Source organism: Mastomys coucha, unplaced genomic scaffold (genome assembly GCF_008632895.1).
Source record: "Mastomys coucha isolate ucsf_1 unplaced genomic scaffold, UCSF_Mcou_1 pScaffold4, whole genome shotgun sequence".
Lineage (NCBI taxonomy): Eukaryota > Metazoa > Chordata > Mammalia > Rodentia > Muridae > Mastomys > Mastomys coucha.
Window position 1 is genome coordinate 499,015 of NW_022196910.1, and position 16,332 is coordinate 515,346.

Consider the following 16,332-nt stretch of genomic DNA (forward strand, 5'->3'; position numbering starts at 1 on the left):
ACTGAACACACAGGTAAAAACTTGATATTTTTACATTTTTTAAATATTTATTCTTTCTTTCTTTTTTATAAGTACACTGTAGCTGTCTTCAGACCAACAGAAGAGGGTGTCAGATCTCATTATGGGTGGTTGTGAGCCACCTTGTGGTTGCTGGAATTTGAACTCATGACTTTTGGAAGGGCTTTTAAGTCGATGCTCTTACCTGCTCAGCCATCTAACCAGCCCCGATATTTTTACATTTTTATTAGATTTGTGTATTTTTCTTCTGGGTGGGTAGATATGCATGCACACATGCTGCAGGGTGGGAAGTGGCTCTATTCCACAGTGCATGTGTACAAGTCAGAAGAGTATGCAGGAGTTGGTACCCCATGGATTCCATCTCAGGCCACAAGACTTGGTTGGAATTACTGTTAAGCAGCCTACTTTTCTTGACATTTATAAGCAAAGGGTTTTAGTGAGATAAAGTAGTAACTTCGGAGTTCCGTTAGAGGGCTTTTACTGATTGAAATAATTTCACAGAACAGATCTATCTGCAATCACAGATGAATACTCCTTTCCAAATTTCTTCAGAGAAGGGGGCTTCCAAGTCTCAAATTGTTTAAACTACACAGCCCTATCTAAAAGCCATGTAGAATTCTTTGTAGAGAAATGTTGTGAGATCTTGAACATGCATTCATGGCAAAATTTTAAAGGTTAAAAAGAAAGGACAAGTATACCCCCTTGGGAACCCAGAGGAGATAGGGACTTTGACAGAAAGACAAAGAGAGTCAACTAACCCAGGCCCTTGGGGCCTCCCAGAAACTGAACCACCAACCAAAGAGCATTCACGGGCTTGAACTAGGCTCCCACACACGTGACAGATGTGCGTGTTGGTGTTCATGTATGTCCTCTAACATCTGGAGTGAGGACTGTCTCTCACTCTGTTGCCTGCCTATGGATCCTGCTGCCCTAACTGGCCTGCTTTGTCTGGCCTCAGTGGAAAATGATGTGCCCAGTCCTGCAGTGACTTGATGTGCCAGAGGGTGGGGGGTGGGTGGTATGAGTAAGGACAAAGGATGTGGGCAGGTTTTAAACAGACGTTATAGTTCCACTGTAATGGGAGCATAACAGGAAGTGAAGATAAAATTAAAGCAATGTCTATTGCTGCAAATAATCCTACAACATGAGCAGAATCTGAAATGATTTACAAGGGTTTATTAATTAGCCATAATAGAAGAATCAAATCAGCTAGGTCCAATTGTTGGGCTGAGGAAAATGAAGTATTAATAGATTGATGAATAGAAAGTATCTGGAACCTGAATCCCTCCTATACCATTTGATAAGCCATCATTAAATTTAGAATCTGCCTATGGAATGGGAGAAGTTAGGACAACTTTTGTAATAACAAATTCAGTTTATAAGAGGGAATCCCACATCTTGCCAGCTGGATGCTTTTCTATCCTTGTGGTAATCTACAAATAAGATTTGAAAATCCATAGTGTGTGCAACACTCTTGAGAGCAATTCCTGTATTCTGATCCTTACACTGAAAACAAATCCATTCCAAAGGTTACCATCTGGTATGGTAAGACCTTAAGACACAATTTTTGGTGGGGAAAATATTTTTTTTGTTTGTTTTTAAACACTTATTTTATGTATTTGAGTACACTGTAGCTGTACAGATGGTTGTGAGGCATCATGTAGTTGCTGGGAATTGAACTCAGGACCTCTGCTCACTCCAGGCCCCGCTCACTCAACCCAAAGATTTATTTATTCTTATATCTAAGTACACTGTAGCTGTATTCAGACGCATCAGAAGAAGTCCTCAGATCTTATTATGAATGTTTGTGAGCCATCATTTGGTTGCTGGGATTTGAACTCAGGACCTTCGGAAGAGCAGTCAGCCCCGCTCACTGCTCACTCCAGCCCCGCTCGCTCAGGCCCTACTCGCTCTGGCGTAATTCACTGTAGCTGTCTTCGGATGCACCAGAAGAGGGCGTCAGATCTCATTACAGGTGGTTGTGAGCCACCATGTGGTTGCTAGGATCCGAACTCAGGACCTTCAGAAGAGCAGTCAATGCTCTTACCAGCTGAGCCATCTTACCAGCTGAGCCATCTCGCCAGCCCACAAATAGGTCTTCTTATTCAAATATTGTGTGCTCCTCTATCCTTGGATGACAATTTGTATATGATTTGAAACAAGACAAGGGCTGGAGAGATGGCTCAGTGGTTAAGAGTGTCGACTGCTCTTCTGAAGGTCATGAGTTCAAATCCCAGCAACCACATAGTGGCTCACAATCATCTGTAATGAGATCTGATACCTTCTTCTGGGGTGTCTGAAGACAGCTACAGTGTACTTACATATAATAAAAATCTTTAAAAAAAAAAAGAAAACGACAATATTTTAATGATGAAACAGTTCTATTAATTGTACATGACAAAAAAAATGCTTGGTGTGCAAAGGTTTACTGCATTTATTATATTCATAGTGTTTTCCTCCAGTAGGGATTTTTTTCATGCCTTTGAAGACTATAAGGTGCAGAGGCATTATCCCATTGATTACATTCACAGGGTTTCTCTCCAGTATGACTTCTTTGATGAACTAAAGATTACACCGATGTGTCAAAACTTATTGCATCAATTACATTCGTAAGGATCCTCTCCAATATGACATTTTTTGTGATTATGAAGACTAGTATAATATGCAAAGGCTTTACCACATTCATTACATTCATACAGTTTCTCTCCAGTATGACTTCTTTCATGTCTATAAAGATTACTTCGATATGCAAAGGCTTTACCACAATGACTACATTTATATGGTTTCTCTCCGGTATGAGTTTTTTTGTGTTTTTGAAGATATCTGAAAATTGCAAAGGATTTACCACATTGACTACAATCATAGAGTTTCTCAAGAGTGTGATGTTTTTCATGATTTCGAAGATAACGACGACTTACAAAGGCTTTACCACATTGATTACATCCATACGGTTTCTCTCCAGTGTGAGTTCTTTCATGTATTTGAAGATCACACTTTAATTCAAAGGCTTTATCACACTGGTTACATCCATATGGTTTCTCTCCAGTATGATGTTTTTCATGATTTTGAAGGCTAGTACGACTTGCAAAGGCTTTACCACACTGATTACACTCATAAGGTTTCTCTCCAGTGTGAGTTCTTTCATGTATTTGCAGACTGCTGCGACGTGCAAAAGCTCTACAGCATTGATTACATACATAAGGTTTCTCTCCAGTGTGAGTTCTTTCATGTATTTCAAGACTACTCCGACGTGCAAAGGCTTTACCACATTGATTACATCCATAGAGTTTCTCTCCAGAATGATGTTTTTCATGATTTCGAAGACTACTACGACTTGCATAGGCGTTGCCACATTGATTACACTCATAAGGTTTCTCTCCAGTGTGTGTTTTTTCATGTGCTTCAAGATTACTGCGATATGCAAAGGCTTTACCACACTGATTACATACATAGGGTTTCTCTCCAGTATGAATTATTTCATGTATTTGAAGATGACTGCGAGTTGAAAAGGCCTTACCACATTCATTGCAATCATAGGGTTTCTCTCCTGTATGAGTTCTCTTGTGTATATCAAGATTACTGTGACGTGCAAAGGCTTTACCACACTCATTGCAATCATAGGGTTTCTCTCCCGTATGAGTTCTTTCATGTATTTGAAGAGCACTGCGACTTGGAAAGGCTTTACCACACTGATTACATTCATAGGGTTTTCCTCTAGTATGATTTCTTTCATGTTTTTGAAGACTACGGAAATTTGCAAAGGCTTTACTGCACTGATTGCATTCATAGGGTTTCTCTTCAGTATGGATCCTTTCATATGTTTGAAGAAAACTCTTATGTGCAAAAGTACATCGGTTCCTTCCATATCCCTTATGCTCACAAGGCATGTATCCACAATGACAGATGCTATACCGATTAAAAGAGAAATAACAAACAAAAGGTTTTACACTGCATACACACAGGTGAACTTTTTTGTTCTACATAGATATGTGCTATAGGGATTAAGGTTTCTCCACAACATCAACCTTCTTGTTTCCCATAAACTGTTCTCACTAAACTTTGGAAAGTCACTAGAAGTATATGAGTAATACTAGCTTTATTGTTTTTTTAAGGTGTATTTATTTATTATTATATGTAAATAAACTGTAGCTGTCTTCAGATGCACCAGAAGAGGGCATCAGATCTCATGACGGGTGGTTGTGAGCCACCATGTGTTTGCTGGGATTTGAACTCTGGACCTTCAGAAGAGCAGTCAGTGCTCTTAACCGCTGAGCCATCTCTCCAGCCCAATACTAGCTTTATTATGGACTATTTACTTATAAAGTCTTAGATATACACTGATTCCCTAATCAATGTTCATGCTTTTTATGATACTTGAATGGGATGAAACTAAATGGATTGAGAGTTCTACAATACGACTCTCATGGGACTAAGACTAAAGAAGTGTCATGTGTTAAGATATTGTTTTCTTTGTCTTATTTCTTAGAGGAGCATCTTGCAAATACATGTCAGCTACCTAAAATTAAAAGACATGGTCTTATGAGAATTTAATAATCACCAGTACACTTAAATCTGTAGCCCATACATATACATAATAAAAATAGTGAGACTGAGTGTACTATAAATGTACATTTCACTGAGAATATAGAATTCTGGGTGCTCCACACATTTACTCCATATCACAGACATTCAAATGAAGTCTCCAAGTGTTTTTAGAAGGAAACAGAAGAGGATCACACCTCTCACTTCTGTTGCTTTTCTTAAAAACTTCAGGGTACATTAAAATTTCTTCAGTAACACATTTGTATCAGTTTGCACATGACATTTACCTTCCACATTCTCTAGAACTTTGACAGTGTTCTTCAATATTGTAGTCTTGCAATTTGTAGCCTAGAATATAGTAACAGAAAATTCATGATATATTATTGGATAGTATGCAAATTTTAAGTTAGTATCTTTGGTAAACCTGAGAATCATGTCTGATTATTTACCACATTCTTCCTCTGTCACAATAGAAATCACAGAGGTGTACCAATAACCAAGAAACACTTGTCTCCTTGTTTTTAGATCTTACCTATAGCTGTGAGGTTCCTGCAGGTCTCCAGCATCACATCTCTGTAGAGACTCTTCTGGGAAGGATCCAGCAAAGCCCACTCTTCCTGAGAGAAGTTCACATGCACATCCTCATAGGTCACTGCAGCCTAAAATAGCCACACATGCACATAATAGAAATGGTGAGACTGACTGCACTGTACATGTACATTTCACTGAGAATATAGAATTCTGGGTGCTCCACACATTTATTCCATATCACAGACATTCAAATGAAGTCTCTAAGTGTTTTTAGAAGGAAACACAAAAGGAGGATCACACTTCTCATTTCTGGGCCCACTGAATTCCATATGCCATTGCAAGAGAAATGACTAACAGATAATACAGAGAAACACTCAAACAGATCAGCACTATTGAGTATACATTAGCAGAATGTATCAAAATCCCTAATTTCAAAAGAGGATGGACATGATGATGGACATGATGAGCACTGAAATGCACACTTTTAATCCCAGACCTCAGGAGGCAGAGACATGTGGATCTCTGTGATTTCTAGACCAGCCATGCCTATGTAGTGATTTCCATGATAGGCAGAGGTACACAGTCAGACCCTGTCTCAAAGAAACAAATAAAGGATAGAAAGGACTCAAGAGCTTACTTGAAATTCTTCCAAAGTGTTAATAAATATCCACTCTACTTCAATACTAGTTTATTAGCAAACTGGAGTGCCTCAGTTTACCAACAAAGGAATGCATTTTTAATATACTATTGACTGACAGATCAAAGAGTTCTCAAAAATATTAGCAAATAAATGTCTATCCAAAATCAAAACCAAAAAGCATAAGGAAGAAAGATGGGTCAGCAGTTAAGCACACACGTTGCTTTAACGGAGGACCTGGATCAAATCCTAACACTCGCTTGGAAGTTCCCAGCCATTCCTAACTCCAGATCAAGAGAATCTAATGCTTTCCTCTCACGTCAGGGAGCACCAGATGCACAAATGTTACACATCCATAACATCTATATGCATATGTTGATTATATATGCAAAAGACTCATGCACATTTATTAAAAATCAAAGATATACACAAAAGTAGCAAGAATGTTAAACTGCAATGCGATGATTCTGAAGCCTCAGTATTAATGTCATGAATGCATGCCATCCTGGTGGAAAACGATACCCTCTGCCAGTGTTCCAAAGTCACGGTGTGAGCAAAGCTCAGCACAGGAGTAACTGATAGACATGTATAAAAACTAATTCCATCAGCCGAAAATACAAAAATAAAAAATATAAGGCCAGAAATCAGCTTATTAAGGAGAAGCAATTGCTTCTAATTTATCTTGTGTTTTTTAGGGGTGGGGCCTGTAAAAGTGCTAATGGTTTGGCGGCATGATGAGGGAGGAGGCTGCTCAGCTTAAGCCACCAAAAAATATACAAGTTAGTGTGGAGAGGGTGAAATGTTTAAAGGGAATACTGGAAGTCTATCTATTCCCCAAGGGAGCTAAAACCCTCCCTAACTGTCAGTCATTAAAGTTTGCTAATTTTGCTGATCAGTATGGCACACACCTTTAATACCAGAACTTAGGAGGCAGAAGCTAGCAGAACACTGTGAGTTTGAAGCAAGCCTGATCTACAGAGTGAGTTCCAAGACAGACAAGGCTACCTACACAAAGAAACACTGTCTCGCAGAGGGAGAGGGAGAAAAAGACAGAAAGAGGGAGGAGACAGGGAGGAGGAGAGAGGGAAAGAGGAAGTGAGGGAGAGACAGAGGGAGAAGGGAGGAGAAGGAAAGGGAGGGAGAGAGGGAGAGGTAAGTACCCCTGGTACAGATATGGTCTCCTGATGTTTTTAATAAAATCTCAATTGTTTGATTTTTCCAGTAAAGACTTGGGAGACAGATCCTGCAGTGAAATAGCTCAGAGGCAGACCAGCTGATCTTCCCCCTTAGCCAACATCCCAAAAGAAGAAAGCCATCTTCACAATGCCATCCCAAACACAGTCAAACTGAATGTCCCTCCCTTTTACTTCCTGTTTCTGTATCAGTCCTCCTGACTCCCTCTCATTCTCTATGGGTTTTTTCCCTATGTTCACTCCTTGTCAACTGGTTGCTTGCTCCACCTTTTGACCTATGGTTGACTTTACTGAATCCTATTTACAATATGTAAGCAGAAAGCATTTCGATTAAACGTGTGTGCTTGAGCTGAGCCACACCACAACTAGAATAGGGTTTTCCCAGTAAACAACATAATCTCAAGGTTTACAGTGTAATCAAATATCCTGCAACAGCCTTGGTACAGATCTAACATTGTAATGATGATGAGTCAATGTCTCTGCCAAGAAACTGTCATATGAACTAGGACAATCATCTCAAACCACACTAATGAAGGAGATGTAATCACTTCTTTTTTGTACCAGGAGACTGTCTTAGTGAGGGTTTTGCTGCCGTGAACAGACACCATGACCAAGGCAACTCTTACAAGGACAACATTTAATTGGGGCTGGCTTACAGGTTCAGAGGTTCAGTCCATTATCCTCAAGACAGGAGCATGGTAGCATCCAGGCAGGTGTGTACAGGAGTTCTATATCTCTTGCCGAGAGTTCTATATCTTCATCTGAAGGCTGCTAGCAGAATACTGGCTTCCAGGCAGCTAGGATGAGGGGTCTTAAAGTCCATGCCTGTTGGGCCCTATTTGGCCCTGGTTTGGGCCTTGAGGACAAACTTGAGCCTGGCTCCAGTTTTGTAAACTGTCTCAGTCACTTCTGCACTAGAGTGACTCAGGACGACCTGCTTAAGCCTGCCTTTGCCTAGCTCCTGCTGATGTAACTTTGTTGGCTGGTCAGTCACCCCACACTCTTTGCCAACTTTCCCCTCCCACTATGTCATCTCACCTCAGCAGAAAACTCCACCTCCTCTCTCAGCCCTTTATAAAGAAAAAAAGCGATACAATAAAACAAGTTCCTACTTTGACAGACTCCTGGCTTAGGATGGTTATTCTCCGGATGGCAGGAGATCCAACCTGCCACACTCACCATCCCGCTCAGCCCCGAGGACTCAGCTGGACAGGTTCTCTCTCCCTCGGATCTCCTGGCAAAGAGCCCGGCACATGCCCACAGTGACACACCTACTCCAACAAGGCCACACCAACTCCAACAGTGCCATCAGAGGGACTGACCCAGGATTATTAAATCAGCTAATATAAACATGTACTGCATCCCCACTGCACATTCTTTTTCCAACATAGAATAGAGTGCCAACATATTAATGAGTTTGAAGAAAAGTGTTTTAAAAGGGTCTTGTCCAAAAAAAAAAAAAAAAAATTAAACATGAGCCTTTTCCATGAAATACTATTGAGCTTGAACAGGAAACAAGGAATTCAAGTCCTTTTTATCTCCTAACCCAACAAAATCTTTGTTTCGTCTAAAATCCACTTCTCTGTGGTAGGAATTTAATGACCTAGAGCAGAGACTCATTTCTCCATAGAGCAGTACCTCTCTTCTGCTTGCTCCTTCATTTCCTGTGCAGCAATCTTTTTAGAAAACCCAAATAAACAATATTAAAGTTAGATACCAGCTAGCCAGGATAAAAGATACAACCCCCATTTTCCTGAGAATAAAATTCAAATGCAGCCTCTGCCTAGGTCAGGAGCACAGGCACTACATCAAGAGTAAAATTTTCTTCATCTAGACACTACAATTACAGCGGTGGTCTCTTTCTTGGCCACCCTGAACTTACGTCTAACATGACCACACAGAAAACATTAAGGATGGTTTAACACCTGCCTCCTGCCACATAGGCTACTGCACAAGAGCTGCAATCTGTCTATTCCACCTTTGAATACAGGTAGCCACCATGCCTGCACCCTTCCCCCAGCCTTGAGAGCAGGCTAAATAGACCCTCAGTGTTTGCCACAGCTGGTCTTCAGCTGACCTAGGCAGTCTTCCTCCTGGATGCAACTTCCTACCCTACAGGAGCCGACCGCCCGCTGAGCTGGCTTTGCAACGGGATCCCAGCTGAAAGAAAGCCAGGGCGGTGGTGGCGCAAGCCTTTAATCCCAGCACTTGGGAGGCAGAGGCAGGTGGATTTCTGAGTTCGAGGCCAGTTTGGTCTACAGAGTGAGCTCCAGGACAGCTCAGGCTATACAGAGAAACCCTGTCTCGAAAAACAAAAACAAAAAACAAAAAAAAAACTCCCAAAAACAAAAAACAAAAAAGAAAGCAACTTGACCCAGCTGAAACAAAGGATGGGTCTGTGGGCTCTCCCTATATAAATACAAAGCTAAATATTAAACTTAGAGCCTTGATCAGAAACCTTTGTCTTGGCTTCATCCTTCTCTGCCCCACACTTCGACACCCCATCCTTTTTCATTTCCAGCCTCCCTTTCAGGTACGCACTTTATGTTTTATGGAGGCTGTTGTTGCAGGAGGTGCATTAAGAGAGGATACAGGCTAGGCTGAACAAAGTGTCAAACCAACGCCGAATTCACTTAGGAGTGTGACAACACAATTGGGCTGGCGGAATGGTATATAGGCATTTGTCCACAGCCAAGACTGCACCAGGCAAGAGGAGGAGCAGGGTTTAAAAGAAAAAGAAAAAAAGCAGATGTTAGAAAAATTCTTAGCTCAAGGAGATTTATGCTGTGCATGGTTCCCAGAAATAGGAATGGTAAATGTACAAAGGACATGAGAAAGAGAGAGAAAGAGAGAGGGAATAGGTTCCAGAAAAGCAGTTGTCCCCTGTCTGGGCCATGTAAGCAAAAGAGAAGGAGAATGGATTTCAGAGCTCTCCTAGGGACAGAAGGAAACCAGGAGACGCCCTGCTTCCTCTCCGGCTCCTACTGGAGATAGCCTTAGTCCTGGTTACATCAAATTCTCTTCCCTCTCTGTCTATTGTCTGTTTTTGGTGCACCAATCTGTCCAGGTGTCAATTTATGTTTGTTCTTGTTTCGTTGTTTGAATGATTGTTGTTCAATATTTTATGTTCAAAAGAAAAAATGGTTAAAACGTTATCTACTGGCTGTCCACCCCTTGATTTAGTTTAACTTGTTTAGAAGGCAGTCTCAGTTCACACAGCAGAAACTGTTGTTCCCCTGCACTGTAGCTGGGAGTCAAGCCCAGCTGGAGAACAGCTGTTCTTAAAGGGCCCCAGCTTCTCAGCGTCTATGGCAAGTAGGCTGATGGCTGTTTTCTCCTAGAAAAATCCCTGCAATTGTGTTTATTGGGTTCAGCAGGTAACCAGCTAGAAAAAGCAAGAGAATTTTGTTTGGTCAAGATATATGTGTAGCCACTTCATTTTTGTATCTGACTGGTTTTAAAGGTATAAATGTGTTCTGCACATCTTGGCTAGAGTATTGGCTTATAAGTTATTGGGTATTAAAATTTTGTAACATTGGTAACAGAAAGTTAGCTTAAAACTGGCAACTCAGGGTTGGAGTCATTTTAAACAATAACACAAGGCATGAGTCAACAATTTGCTTCTATGTATGCTTTTGTATTTCCTGTAAATTTATGCATGTATCCCATAAAGAATGCATCCTCTGTATTTATAAATAGCTCATCTATGGGAGAGAAACATATGTGATTGGATCACATATCCATTCTCTTGAGTTTTCCCCTGCCTCACAAATAATTGAATTACATGCTATAGCCACTGTTTTTAAAATGTTGAAAAATCAAGCTTTTAATTTGTACACTGACAGCTGATATGTAGCTCATGGCTTACAATTGCTTGAAATTGTTCCTTTTTTAGATACTGCTAATTATCAAATTTTGCAATTATTTATGCAAATATAACTCAAGTTAAGAGAAAGTACTGTTCCTTTACAGGGCTATCTTTGGACATTTAAGAACTCATCCTAGACTGCCTGGACAAGACCCCTTAGGGCAATGCCACAGCAGATTTGTATACCAGGCAGATTATAGGCCTTACACAGGAACATAAAATCTCATTCTTTACATCATCAAAATAGTAATAGCTTGAGACAATAATTTGGTATTTCTAGAAAATATGCATGTCAAATTGTAAAGACTTGTTTCCAATGTCCTCAGTTTCTACCTGTACCACATAATGGTGTTAATCCTCAAGGACTTGTACCTAATCAATTATTGCAAATGGATGGGACCCATATTTCTGATTTTGGAAAATTAAAATATGCACATTTGACTATTGATACTTTTTCAAGCTTTCTAGCTGCAACTGCTTTAACAGGAGAAGCAATTAAAAATGTAATTAATCATTACCTGCATTATTTTTCTATGCTTGATGTTCCAAATCAGTTTAAAACAGATTATGGAACTGGCTATTACAGTCAAGCATTTGAGATGTTTTGTAGACAATTTAATATTACCCATATTATTGATATTCTTTATAATTCTCAAGGACAAGGTATTGTGGAACTTTAAAACAATATCTTCATTAAAACAAAGAGGAGGAATTATATCCCTGTACATCTCATTATTTAAATCATGTTCTTTTTATTTTTAAAATTTTAAAATTTGGATGCCAAGGAACTCTCTGCTAAGTGTCTATGGCACCCTACAACTAGGCCTACTTATGCCTAGGTGAAATGGAAGGATCCACTTACGGCATATGGCATGATCGCAATCAAGTATTTAATATGGGGGCAAGATTCTGTTTGTGGTTTTGTTTTGTTTTGTTTTGTATTTTTGAGACAGGGTTTCTCTGTGTAGCCCTGGCTGTCCTGGAACTCACTTTGTAGAGCAGGCTGGCCTCGAACTCAGAAATCCGCCTGCCTCTGCCTCCCAAGTGCTAGGATTAAAGGCCTGTGCCACCACTGCCCGGCTCAACTTTAATTTCTAATTATAATCTTGTTGCTTTTAACTTTTGGACTTTGTATTTTAGACAGATTGGTTGCCTTCATACAGGATCGCTTTCAGCAAGCTCAGCTATTTGCCATGGCAGTTATTCATCTCTATGAAGAAATGCATTGAGTGCATATTCATATGTCCTTCGTGGCTTTGGTCTGAATGGGAAAGAGTGTGCTTCTGAAGGCTGGTAGTCAGGCATGGGTAAGTATTCTTAAGCTCCTATCAACCTAAAACAGAGACAAACAGCAAAAAGCTACGTTTGTCCTCCATGACAGGTAAGAAGGAACAATATAGCCACTGACCTAAGGCAGGCATGGTGACCACTCTATTCCCTATACAGGATTATGGAAAAATGCTCTCCCCCTCCCCCCCACCACACCCACCATCCTTTTTCATTTCTAGCCTCCCTTTCAGGTACCCAGTTCATCCACGGCTGCTGGGCAGCTACAAAAGCCTGTTTCAGTGAGTTTTCTAAATATATTTTTGAGATCCTAATTACTTCATTTTTGGCCTTTCCCTTTCCTCTTCCCATGTATTCCTGGGAAAGCAATGTGGTTCAAACACTCTGATACATAGCAGCCTAGTAGACACAGTAGACTCACATATTGGCCCTGGAGAACCCTGGAGAGAACCACCATGCTGCTGCCCACTGGTGCTCCCACTGCCAGGCCTTCCCAGAGACCCTCTATGGCAAGGGACACACAGGTCAAAAGACTCACACTTCACAGGCCTTCCCAGCCCTGCCTCCCACCTCAGGAGCACACAGAGCCATTCTAATGCAAATCTGCACTGAAGAAGGAATTCTTCCAGCCTCCCAGAGCACTTTGTTTCTCCTCCAAGGTGTAGGGTCTCTCCAGTACATAGTCATTACATACTCAATGTGCAGTGCAGCCATTCCTTTATCTCAGACCTAAGAAGTCCTGCAGCCAACCTTAGGTCAAACTCAAAGAGGAACAATCATTAAAGCAAAAGAGGCCACGAATTTAAATGCAGGGAGGGTATGTGGAGGACCAGGAGAAAGGAAAAGGCCAAATGAAGTAATTATGATCTCAAAAATATAGGCTTTATGGCCCCATGTATTCAAAAGAATAACAATTTGTATTTGGACACACCAAGAAAAACGCATACCATTTCTCTCAGGCCATTTCTTTCAGCCAGAAAAACAACAGGCCAGTTAGGCAGGGCCACACCTATTTGTTCAGGTCTTCTGTTCTGGTTCAACTAGTGCAACTACACTAATGTGGTTTCTATAAGAAAATTCTTTATTATCCTGGTCTAAAGACTCTAAAAACAATATTTATCAGGACATTGATCATTCACCTAAAATTGATACCTGACTAATCAAGGATAATCCCAACTGCAGACAAAACTGAAAAGCTTTCAGCCTCGTTTCTTCCACCTCCCTTTCTCTGCACTGACTACAAGACCTTACAGGCAGACTGTTTCAGAGTTTCTATTGCTCTATAACCATGGCAACTCGTATAAGGGACAACATTTACCTGGAGCTGGCTTACAAATTCGGAATTTCAGTCTATTATCCTCAAGGAAGGGGTCATGGCATCGTCCAGGCAGTCATGCTGCTGGAGAAGCTGAGAGTTCTACACCTTCATCCAAAGGAAGCCAGGAGCACTGGCTAGGCACCTAGTAGGAGGTCTCAAAGCCCACCCCCACAGTGATACACTTCCTCCAACAAGCCCACATCTATTCCAACAAGGCCACACCTCCTAATAGTACCAGGCATATTCAAATCACCACATGGACAATTGACTGATTCCTTACATAGGTCCCTATGCATTTGAATCTCCCCAGGAAACACATAGGCTCCACTGGGACATTTGTTCCCTCGTCTCTTTTTTCCTTCTCACTAACCTGAAGACCTTATTCCCAGCACTGAGTGGCAGAGGCAGTTCTCAATGACATTGTGCAAGGCAAGCCTGGCATACTTTGCTGGATAGTTTTATGTCATCTCAACACAGGCTGCAGTCATCTGAGCTCTGGGAACCTCAACTCAGAAAATGTCTCTGTAAGACTGGGCTGTAGGCAGGCCTGAACGGCAGTTTTTAAATTAGTACTAATGGAGAGGAACCAGCCCATTTTGAATGATGCCTTCCCTGGATTCTATAAGAAAGCAAGCTGGGCAGATCCTAGGGAGCAAGCCAGTGAGGAGCAAGCAGCCTTCAGGGTCTCCCCATCAGCTCCTGTCTCCTGCCCTGTGTTCTGACTTCTATCAACGATGAACAGTGCTGTGGAAGTATAAGACAAATAAGCCCTTCCCTCCCCTTGGTTATGGTGTCTCATCACAGCTACAGAAAACACTGCTGTGACATCTTGCTTTTTTGTTTGGTTTGGTTTGGTTTGGTTTGGTTTGGTTTGGTTTGGTTTTTTCAAGACAGGGTTTCTCTGTATATCTCTGGCTGTCCTGGAACTCAACTTCGTAGACCAGGCCTCAACCTCAGAAAACCACCTGCCTCTGCCTCCCAAGTGCTGGGATTAAAGGTGTATACCACCACCACCCGGTGACATCTTGCTTTAGGAAAATAAATAACCACTTGAGGAGAATTGAATGAAGTTCTTAATAACTGAGAAACATTGAAGAATAGAAGCAAATATTGATTAGAGCTAGTCATGTACAAAAATGAAATTTTAAAAGTGATACTGCAAGTAGTTAGAATGAAAATGACTCCCACAGACCCACAGCCATCAATCACAAAGTGGCACTGCAGGATCAGGAGGTGTGGCCTTGTTGTAATAGGTGTATGACTGGGGTCACAATTTGAGTTTCAAGGGCCCAAGCTGGCCCACTGGCTTTCTCTCTTCCTGCTGCCTGTAGATCTGGATGAACTCTCAGCGACCTCTCCAGCACCACGTCCGTCTGTGTGCCATCATGCTCCACACCTTGATGACAGTGGACTGAATCTCTGAAGGTGTAAGCAAGCCTTGAATGTTTTCCTCTATAAGACTCGCTGTAGTCAAGGTACTACAACACTCCAATGGGAGCTGGTACCAGGAAGGTTTCTCTGAAAGGCCTGAACATGCTTGTTGGAGGAAGGTCTAGTGCACCAGTATTTACCAGCTCATTTCTTTGCCCCAAGATCTGGTTTAGTCTGGACAAAGGCATTGTCATGAAAATTGGACCATCCCCGGTATCAAAGTTAAAGAACGATCCCCAATTATCTTTGATTGGTTAATAAAAGCTTAAAACAGCCACTGACTTAGCAGAGTTAAGAGACAGGCTGGACTTCCAGTCTGAGCCATGGGTTCCAGAGAAAGAGGACAAAGAGAAAGGAAGGGGCCCCAAGGTGGAAGCAGAAGGCAGGCTGCCATAAGGATTCACCATGAAGACACACAGGAGCTGGGCAGTGGTAGCGCACACCTTTAATCACAGCACTTGGGAGGCAGAGGCAGGCGGATTTCTGAGTTCTAGGCCAGCCTGATCTACAGAGTGAGTTCCAGGACAGTCAGGGCTATACAGAGAAACCCTGTCTCAAGGAAAAAAAAAAAAAGACACAAGGAACTGAGTGTGCCAGGTCAACTCTAAGACGGCAAGCAATTTGGAGCATGTGACTGGGAAGTGTCAAGTATAGCATAGAGAGGTAGGCTGATCGGTTATGGTGATTAAAGCTTGTTCAATAAATCTTTGGGTCTCTGTCTCATTATTGGGGGGGATAGCTGGGATAGAAGAAACTGCCACTTTTAAATTTCCTACTATGGATGCTGCTTGTTGACAGAATAAGGATTTTAGAGCTCTGAATTAGAATAGTGGTTGAATGCTTTAAGTGGGGCTTAATGGACCATGCTAAAAGATCATGGAAGACAATGGTGCTGAGAACAATAAATTAGGCTGGCCTGGATCAAGAGTTTTCAGGGCGCCAGGCGGTGGTGGTACATGCCTTTAATCCCAGCACTTGGGAGGCAGAGAAAGGCAGATTTCTGAGTTCGAGGCCAGCCTGATCTACCGACTGAGTTCCAGGACAGCCAAGGCTACACAGAGAAACCCTGTCTCAGAAAAAAAAAAAATTGTTTTCAGGGGAATATAAATGGCCTAAAGACCACTCTTGTGACATTTTTGTGAATAATGTGGCTGCTTTCCAACCTTGTTCAAAAAAATCCACATGAAGCTAAAGTGAAGACTTTGGATTAAAGGCACTGACAGAGGAGATTTCAATACACATATGACTCTGTCATATGGTTATTAGCGGTTAGTCTGATGCAGATTTATAATGAAAAGGAAAGATACAAAATGTATAATTTGTGGAGAAAAGGACCACCAGGAGAAAAGTACAGTGGAGCTAAATCAGGCTCAAAGAAATTAAACAAAAGTCTAAAGAAAAGTCTGATGGTAAATAGAATAAAGAGAGTCGTGAACGGTCGGGCGTGGTGGCACACGCCTTTAATCCCAGCATTTGGGAGGCAGAGGCAGGCGGATTTCTGAGTTCG

General features: G+C 41.5%; 1 protein-coding gene across 1 annotated transcript in view; it reads right to left on the reverse strand.

Moving 5' to 3' along the window:
- Positions 1–2,428: 2,428 nt before the first annotated feature.
- The window catches only part of LOC116075705 (zinc finger protein 431-like), an 18,513-nt gene continuing 4,609 nt past the window's right edge, over positions 2,429–16,332 (reverse strand). The window contains exons 2-4 of the mRNA XM_031348977.1: positions 5,093–5,219; positions 4,848–4,908; positions 2,429–3,924 (exon numbers count right to left, since the gene is read on the reverse strand). Coding sequence (XP_031204837.1) covers positions 2,616–3,924; positions 4,848–4,908; positions 5,093–5,219 — 1,497 coding nt within the window. The 3' untranslated portion in view covers positions 2,429–2,615. The remainder of the gene's footprint in view (positions 3,925–4,847; positions 4,909–5,092; positions 5,220–16,332) is intronic.